The sequence below is a fragment of the Sphaerodactylus townsendi genome, linkage group LG02 (genome assembly GCF_021028975.2).
Source record: "Sphaerodactylus townsendi isolate TG3544 linkage group LG02, MPM_Stown_v2.3, whole genome shotgun sequence".
NCBI classification, from domain to species: domain Eukaryota; kingdom Metazoa; phylum Chordata; class Lepidosauria; order Squamata; family Sphaerodactylidae; genus Sphaerodactylus; species Sphaerodactylus townsendi.
This window is the reverse complement of record NC_059426.1, coordinates 41,114,060-41,123,689: the sequence shown is the minus strand read 5'-3', so window position 1 is coordinate 41,123,689 and position 9,630 is coordinate 41,114,060. Positions and strand designations below refer to the sequence as shown.

At 43.1% G+C, this 9,630-nt stretch overlaps 1 protein-coding gene across 1 annotated transcript in view; it reads left to right on the top strand.

The window, feature by feature from the left end:
• The first annotated feature begins 2,754 nt into the window (after positions 1-2,754).
• The window catches only part of FMNL2 (formin like 2), a 262,288-nt gene continuing 255,412 nt past the window's right edge, over positions 2,755-9,630 (top strand). Inside the window, exon 1 of the mRNA XM_048484488.1 lies at positions 2,755-3,358. Within this exon, the coding sequence (XP_048340445.1) occupies positions 3,242-3,358 (117 nt within the window). The 5' untranslated portion in view covers positions 2,755-3,241. The remainder of the gene's footprint in view (positions 3,359-9,630) is intronic.

Genomic DNA, 9,630 nt, shown 5'->3' with positions numbered 1-9,630 from the left:
GGCTAGAGGAAGACTTCCAGTTTTGCTCAGTGGAGTGGTAGGAGACACCCCACTGTTGGTATTTATATACTTGGACTGAAGCATAAGCAAGTGAATGACAAGCCTTTGCCTGCTTAGTGGGCAAATGAATGAACATAACCTCAGCTATGGAACATCCATTCAGAACTGTAGACCAGACCTCATGTTTCTGTATGCTGTACAAGTAGCAAGACTGGATCTGATTAAAGCAAACACCACAGGGAAAACACAATAGAGTCTAGTTTCTACTGTTCTAACAAGCACACTTACCTGCGACAGAAATACTCATTTAATTAATGGGGATATGAGATAAATGCTGTAATCTTGTCTGACTTTCATCAACGTAGTTATGACTTGTTATTTTAATATATTTTAAGACAGCTTCTTGTGTTCTTACCTCTGCCAAGATAAATTATAACTAAATCAGATAACTAGCAACATTTTTTTCCTTTCTTACCTGATAATAAAAAATACCAGATTGCTTTTGACTAGGTTGTCTTGATGTAGATAGTTATGGCTGCTTTTTCAAGTGCCCTGAATGGATCCTTTACTGTGCAGGGGCTTCAAATTATTAATCAAAACTAAGCTCAAGTGAACTATTTAACCAATGCAAAGAAATATGTTCATGTAAGAATATTATCACTATTATGATCTCTTGACCCAAAGTATGAACAAGAATGAAGCACTATACTATGTGATTCACAGCATTTATGACTATTTTTGGGTTGGCTGCCAGGAATATGGTCTCTGCTAGTCAATCACGGAACTAGTAATGATGTTTAATTGCGTATGTATAATTATTTTCATAATGACACCACCACTCATGCTTGTTTCAGAGAGGTATACATATCCAAGCAGTTTCAGAGGTTACCTATGTTGGTCTGTAGCAGATCAGCTATATTCGAGTCCAGTCGCAACTTAGAGACTAACACAATGCTGGGGGGTATAAGCTTTTGAGAATCAGAGATCTCTTAATCCTTGGCAAAGAGAGCTTTGACATTTGAACGGGGGGGGGGGGGGGGCTGGAGCCCCAGGCACCATTTCCTGGGTACACACAGTAGGGCAGCGCCCTGCCTTGCAACTGCACCCTGCCTCAAACTCTGGGGAGGGGCACAATAACATGCTACTAGGCCCCATCCCACATCTCAAGGGCAAGCTGGCTGGCTGCACTCCCTACTCCCACACAGAGGTTGGGGGTGGGGAAAGCCTGCAACTGTGCCCTGCTCTTATCTCGCTGGGCGGGGAGTTCGGGGCTGGGGCACAGCTGGGGGGGCACGGTGCTCGGGGTAAACCCGAGCTACCGTTTTATTAAGCTATACCCCTGCTCTGGAAAGTATATTCCCTCAAAATCTGGTTGTCTTCTAAGGTGCTCCTGGACTCAAATCTAGATATTTATACAGAGTTTTCACAGAGCGTCAAGTTTTACAAAACCTTGCAAGCTACCTGTGCCAGAGAACACAGTAAAGATAACAATAGTAATCCCAGCTATAACAATAAGGTCCACTTTTCTACTGCCCTCAAAGTGAGCATGAAGGTTTATGTGGAGTTGAAGAGGACTGGAGTTAAACAGGAGTAGACTAGTCAAAGTGTGACTGGTAAATTGCAGTTCAACGATGGTTCGATTTTACCCCAAAGCATACTTATGTTTGAACATCAGACTTTACAAAGGGAGAGTCCAATTGTAATTGTTCAGGACGTGACCTGGTCCTGGAATAACCAGGGCAATCCATGATATATTATGGAGGCTAGTGTAGTGTAGTGGTTAGAGCATGACTCTAGGATCTAGAAGACCCAAGTTTAAATTCCTATTTGGCCATGAATTTTGATAGATGTCTTTGGGTCAGTTGTTCTTTTTTACTTCACCAACCTTTTCAGGAAGATGAAATGGGGCAACATAGCAACCCGTCTTTTTTGGTATTCTTGTATCTGAATACCAACAGTCCTTAGTTTCTGAGTTCTGTCAAACTAGTCTGGACTATTAGGACTGCTATTGTCAAAGCACCAGAAATGAAATTTAGTGAGCCTTATGATATTTCTGCCTTCATATCCTGCTATTCCATTATGGATTTATTGCAAATGGTTTTTTTTAGGAATGCACCATATCTTATTAATTTATTGTTTATATTTGGAGCACACAATAAAACTGTATAGATTCAGGGATGTTTGGAAGGTTCAGGAATATTCAGCACCTGCTTTGAAAGATGAGGTAAAAGTTTTGTATAGGCTACGAGAGCTGGGCTTGGCCAAGCACACGTCCACTGTAAGGTCTGAACTAGACTACTACGTTTAGTCTACACTGTACCTGCTACCGTTTTTCACAAATAGTGTGTGCAGACCACTTTCCCTCATTCGAAAAAAAGTCCTGTGATTGTGTTAAACTGAGAATGCATATACAAAAGGATATCATTAAAAAAAACCCACCTGAATTGTTCGGAAATTGCGCGTACTTGAAACTCCTTAGTTTAAAACGCTTTTTTGCGTTTTAAAAGACCTTACGGAAGTGCCACACACTCCCCGCCAACTTTGGTGCAAGCAAGTCCCTTGTTCCTCGAAGGTAAAATAACCCCGCGCCTTCTGCACCCCACCCGACATCGTGATCCAGGAGTTTTCAAGATTTTTCAACCTTTATTTTCTCAACGTGTCTGGCTTTACTAGTACATGAGGTCAAACGGGGAGGGGACTACCATTCCCAGCTTTCCCTGGGCTCGGGGGGCGGGGAGCGGCTCCGTAGGAGGTGGCTGCGGAAAGGGGGCTTTGTGCGCGTTTGTCTGGCGGCTGCTGTTAATCTCTGGGCTGCGCTTTGTGGGCGCCGCGCGCCGTGGAGACCGACCTGGCGCGCGCTGCGACGGCGGACCGCGCATCGCGCATCATGCTTCTCCCCTGCGGGACTGCGCGGGGTGGAAACTGTGCAACATGAAGCAGCGGCAGCACCTCCGAGCCCGCTTCCCCCGCAAACGAGACCGATCGTGTCGGGGAGGAGGAAGACAAGGGAGAGCATGAAGGTGGAAGGCGAGCATTTCCACGGCCGGTGCTAGAGGGAGACATAGATCTGCGCATCCCCCGTGGCTCCGGTTTTCAGTTTCGTGGTGGAATCGGTCGGAGAGAGCTGCTCGTCAGGGGGTGGGCGAGGGAAGGGATAACGGGGCGGCGTGCGGGGCGCCTCTGAACCGACTGGGAGAGAGAGTGGGGCGGCCGCCCCCCTTCCTCGAGAAAGGGCCCCGCCATGGGCAACGCAGGGAGCATGGACTCTCAGCAGACGGACTTCAGGGCGCACAACATGCCGCTCAAGCTGCCGATGCCCGAGCCGGCGGAGCTGGAGGAGAGGTTCGCCGTCGTCCTGGTGAGTGGCCAGCGCCTTGCCTGTTGTCCCACATCCCGGCCGAGGGCGCCTCAGACAGCCCGATAGAGGCAGACAGAAGGAGGGGGCGGTTGCTCTGGGCTCTTTGCTCTGCCCCTTCCTCGAAATGGGACGATGTGGGGGGACAATAAAGATCCCACTCGGTTAGGCGTGCTTTCCCAAGCGGGGAAGCGGGCGCCCGCGGCTGCAAGTTGGGAGAAGGCGGCGCAACTGCCTGGGGAGCAGCTGATCCATTGTCTGAATGGCCCGGGGCAACTGCCTGGGCTGCTCGTGTGCGCTGCTGCTGCTGTGGAGAGGGGAGGGAACGGGCTTCGCTTGCATGGCTTTCACGCTGGCCCTTCTTTCCCTCCGTCTTTTAAATAATTTCCTTTTTTGAAAGGCGATTGATGCCTCTCTCCTCGCCGCGTGCACCGGCGAGAGCCAAAGACGCGGCTGCTTCCAGGTTGCAGGAGATTCAGGCTCCGGTTAAAGTTATCGCTGCGCGGTCGGCCATTCAGTCCCGACTGACCTCTCCTGAAGAGAAAGCTGCAGCTCGTTTGCAGCAATGGGAAGGAAAGGAAAAGAAAAAGCAAAGTCGGAGGGTCTGGAAAGCAAAACAAGCGCAGAAATAACAGCCCTCAAAAGGGGTGGGGAAGTGAAAAACATCCCAAAGGCTTGCTTGGGAAACCAGCAGGTTTTGTTATTGAAAAGTGGGTGAGGGGGTGTGTGGGTGAGTAAAATGTATCTTCTAGGCTTTATTTTTTTTTTTTCAAATTGGCTTCGTAGACTGGTTGCATTTTAGGGTCGGCCCTTTCTCGTGTGTGTGTGTGTGTGTGTGAAAACAATTCAATAAAACCTGCCCCACAGCAGCTGCGTCCACAGTTTTCACAGCAATTTGCGAAGCTTGGTTTCCTCGAGATGAAGAGGGCGTGGCTACACCCTTTTTGCCTCAGAGAGGTTTGGGGACTTTAACTCTGCTTTTTTTCTGATGGAGAAACGCCACAGAGTTATCTTCTTGTTCAGATCAACTAGGAGCCAGTGAATAGATGGTGCAGACTAAACCATTTGGCCCATCCCCTCACATATTTGGTTCTAAACAGTCTTGAATGCAGCAACTTTATTATCGCTTGCCTTTGTTCTCTCTCTCTCTGTGTGAGAGGGTGTTAGTGGAACTCAGTATTGCCTCTAACCAACTTTCTTGTACTAATTTCTAGTACAGCATTGTACTAGAGTGGCATTGTAGCAATTGTTGAAAGGGACAGGTGATTTTGTTATATGCTAGGCAGGCAGGTAGTTTGGAGCAGCCAGGAGGGTTTTGTTAAATCCTTTAGGAGACTGCCTGTTTTTGAAATCAAAACAAAAGCGCTAAGTTAGTTACTTTTCAGAGACTTTTTTGCTAACAGCAGCATCTGAATATTTCCTCACTTTTCTGCATCTGGAGTAATATATCATGGAAATCAGCTTTTGTAGCAGAGTCTTTATGTCATGAGTTTAGAGTCAACAATGTACCTTGTTAGCAACAGACAGAAATCAGTTTTCTCTTTGTCACACTATATTTTAATTTTACAAATGGCATCCTGTCAGATGAGCCATAAGTAATAGAATGTGCTGCAAAAATAATTATTTTTAAGGGAAAGTGGTGGTGAGGTACTTGTGTTATATCCCATGCCTGACCTGCTTGAAGTATAACTTTTTCATTCCTTTTTAAGTGATACTTTGCAAATATCTAACAGCTGCTACTCTAGAAGTGTAACTCAGTTTACAGCCCAGGTTCAAAGATGAATCCATGTACTTTTTCCTGAAGTGGTAGAAGCAGTTATGAAGATGAGGGGCTAACCTTTGATTTATTCCAAAGAAGTTCTACATACCTTATGGGGGGGGGGGGTTGCCCATTGATAAAAGTACAGATGCAGACTTTCCATCCATTTTGTTATTTCCTGACATGTGTTTTTATATCATGCGAGCAATGCATCTTCTAAGAAGGTGGGTACAGTTTATGTGTTGTGAATTAAATAAATGCACCATTAGGAAGGACTGTATGAATGGAAATATTTACATTTATGTTGATGGGCGTGGGAGCAACCACAGAAGATATCAGCAATAAGCCAGTCTATGGTTGTATAAAGAAAGCTGAACCGGAATCTGCCCATTTGAAATGGTTACATGTTCTACATGTTCATTGAAGTTTGTAGATAGCTTGGTTACTGTATGAGAATAGATTCTGAATACTAGAATCCTTGCTAGCATTTATGGACTCTGGATGTGGTGGTTGTCCAGATTCCCAGTTCTCCTCCATTTCACCATAGAATTTAGGGTCTACACGAGAGAAGAGACCCCTCTGCAAGCATTCCCTGCTAAAATGTCCAAATAAGCTTGGAAAAAGCAAAGTGTTCCCTGGGGGTAAGAAACAGATCCATTTAATTTCAGAGCCAGATTCTTGAGGCATTGAGTCCCAGTTCTAAACAGATCCACAGTAGGAAGTTAACCTTACAGAGCCTGAACCCTGCTCTGTCTCAGCTTTTAGGCCTTGCCTTATCACTGCTTCATATTTGCAGTTCTTAGACTTCTGAGTAAGAAACTGAAGTGAGTAGTGAGACTAAAATGGGTCAGGAAAGAATTTCTGAATGGGGTGATGTAAAAGACAAAACCTTAAATTTGCTTGTACAGGAATGTATTACATATTTAGAGTGAGTTGTACAATTTCTGTAATGTATTCATTTTTGACGGTTTGTTTATTATATTTCCCTGTTGCATCTGCCTATTGAAAGTTCATAGTTGCCTTTTTGAAACACCTGAACATTATTTCATTGGAACAGCTTTCAAAGATAGTATGAATTGGAGATGTAACATGTACAGCACAAAGTAAAACAATGCAGTTTTACGTTGGATTTAGGGTGAATTGATAATTTAAAGTTGAAAACAAAAGTGTTACATGCTAAACTGGAATTGAATGTATATGAGTTGAAGGTAGGTGTTTCTAAAGAGAGAATTTTTTTTACTAGGGATGAGGGTTCTAGGTTGTGTGAAAAGCGACAGATTAAGCTACTTAACTTCTGATGTACTTTCATAGTACTTTCCACCTTTCTCTGAATATGTACTTAAGCTTATAAAGTGGCATGAATGTAACATAAATGATTCACTGTATTCAGTCTTATCACATACATTAATTATGACATCGTGTAAAGTACAGTCTCAGTACAGTGTTTCAATAATAGAACTGTTTTCTGTCTGTCATGTAATAGGTCTTGGTGGGTGGCTGTTTATGTTAATTTTTAATTACTACTGATTGACTTGATCAGTTTATACTGTGTATAAAGCTTGTTGGTCGAAGAGCTTGCATTGGTACACCAACAGAGCAATCCTAAACAGAATGTTGCCTTTCTAAGATCATTGACTTAAATGGATTTAGAAGTGTGTAAGACTGTTCAGGATTACAGTGCAGGATTTAGTGGTAATTACTCTAGGGATGCATCTATGACCTATCTTATGCTTCATTTACCTACCACATCAATTTGCCCATGCTTATCCTCCACGTCCCCAGTTCTTCTAAATATTTATCCCTGTCTAGGGTCAGAATGGTAATGTGTAATCTGCATCCACGGTAATTTATTTGTGTAACAAAATCTCATAGTGCAGCTTTGAATAAATGGGGAGATTGTCAAGTGCAGGAGATTTCTACATGGGTATCTGAAACAGGTTGCTGTATCAGGCCATATTTAGTATAGTTGTGATGTACAGTTGTTAATCAGACTATAAAAGATGGACTACAGTATCTCCTAACCTGAACCATGATATAAATAGAATCACTTAATTAAAAAAATTAATCAGATGGTTAACAGTTGAGGCTGGCAGGCAGTGCCTGGCAACCAGTGGAAGGGTTGTGGGCGGAGACATGGGAGATTGCGATGTCAGCTGGAGCATTGCATCACTTCTGGTAAAAGCCTGGAACTAACATAGAAGTAGCTCTAGGAATCTCTAGAGCTACCCTATGTCAGTTCTGGGTTCTTATCAGAAGTGGCACATCACTGCACATGATACCGCTATTAAAATTTTTTTTCTCACATCACTACTTAGAGCATTGGAGAGCATCAGTGGACTTGGTAGCCCTATTCACAGTGTTAAATTTGAATACACTTATTAATTGTAGTGTCATGTTAATATCCTTACTGAATACAGTTCTTGAGTAATAGAACTATCTTTTATCTGTCAGCTGTGTTCTGTCTGCTAGTGGTGGACCTCAACCTCTCTATCCCAGTATGGTGTGGTTGTGTGAGCATGCACTGTGTCCTAAGAAAACAGGTTTATTGGAAAGTCGGGTAGGCAGTGGGTGGGCTTTCCTATGTCGGTCATATGGTTGAACAAAAGACTTGTTAGTTTGTTACGTCCTTATGTCCTTTCTGTTTAGGCCTATTTTCTTGCTAAACTTTTTGGATTGAACTTGCTTTGTCTCTGGACCGCTGAACTCTTTCACAATGCAGAGTCTGGTACATTGTTTTATAGTGTTGAATGACCACGCAGCTCTGTGTTCCAAATGTTTGAAGTGACAAAGCTCTGATTTTGTTAGGAAGGTCTAAAATGGAAGATGCAGATAGTGTTACCCCAATCTAACAATGTTGACTTTTAAACTTTCCTGTTTGTATCTGAAAGCAAACTGTGTTATATTCTTTCTCCTGAGATGGTATTTGTGTATTCTCTTGTTCATAGTGCCTTAATAATGCCTCTTTCTAACTTGGTTTAAGTTGTTGAAGAGACCTATAAGTAGCCAACACAATCCAGCTTCCTTCATTGCAACAGAATTTCTAAGCAGCTATTGGAAGCTGTCCAACTGCTTGAATATCTTTATTTGCTGTGATGAAGTGGAAATAGTGATGAAGATGCAATCCTTTGCTTTTACTCCATTCTGAACATATTAGAATCTAGGATCTTGGATTGGTCTATCTCTACATAGGATTGTGTTAGAATTTTTTTTAAAGATCAGAGTGAAATTTCAGCATATTTTCACCATTATTTATTTAATGTCATGTTGAAAACATTTCTATTTGTATTCAAGAAGGTGTTTCCTGCAGTCCTAAGGATATTTTCCTGCTTGATTAAATAATATTGGATTTAAATCTGTGCAGACCTAGTTAGCATTGCTGCTACTTGTACCAGTTTTGCCATTAGTTCATCTGTGGACACAGTTGTTTTCTCTCTTTAACCACATCAGTTTTTAAAAATTTGTATGTTATAGTCCAGGGGGCTGAAAACTGTCATTATTGGCAGCTATTACTACCGGTAGCATAGATAACGCAGAGAAGGCTCAAAGATATGAGCCGGGGGCTGCCAAAGTCTAGCTCTCAGTATCTGTTTTGAGTGCCTTGCCTTGGTATATGAATAAAGTAATGAGCAACATGGAACTTTGAGAATGTGCAGACTGCTGTTTTGTCACCCTTGAAAATATGAACTGGCAATGCTAAACATCTGGGATGAGACTTTGACATGAAAGGTGTGCCTTTCCAGCATGCATGAGTCTCTAGGATTTTAAAATTTAGAAGTGCATAATAGATTACACAAATAAAAATTTAGAAATGAATGATTTTAAATCCATGGAATGTGAAGGAAAAGCATTGCCTGTGTAGAGGAGGCCCTGATTATATGTGTCCCATTGAAATCAATTTAGTTTACGAAGGGGAGGGCTGGAAAGTTAAATTGGTCAGGAAGCAAGTCAGGCTGAATGACCCTTGGGGCAATACAGACTGATGCTCAGGAGCTACTCAACTCAGATCTGGCCAGTGGTGTAGGTGGCAGCAGTGGGTGAGCTGGCACCCACTGTGGTTACCACAGGCTAGATCTGAGCTGTTTTGACAGAGAATTATTGTGGCTCCTGAATCCTAGTGTCGCTTCAGGTTGATGACTTGCTGAACATTCCCTGTGAGTTAAATGATCATTCTGCTCCTGGACAGACTTACTAAAGTAAAACATTATTTTAGTCCCTTTGGGCATGCCTTGTGTTTTGGAATGGTGAGGTAACCAAGCCGGAGCAACTTGGGATCCAGTAGATTAAATTTACCTGGCTGATGCAGATTTCATTTCTCCCTCCCTTTGTTATATTGGTTTGCCCCACCCTTCCCCCAAAGCAGCTGAGGGCACCACTCCCTCCCTCCTCTATTTTGCTCTCACAACAACTCTGGGAGGAAAATTTGGCTGAGAAAAAGTGACCAGAAGCCATGGGCACACAATGAGTTTTCAAGGCAGAGTAGAAATTTAACTCTGGATTTCCCATGTCCTAGTCTCTG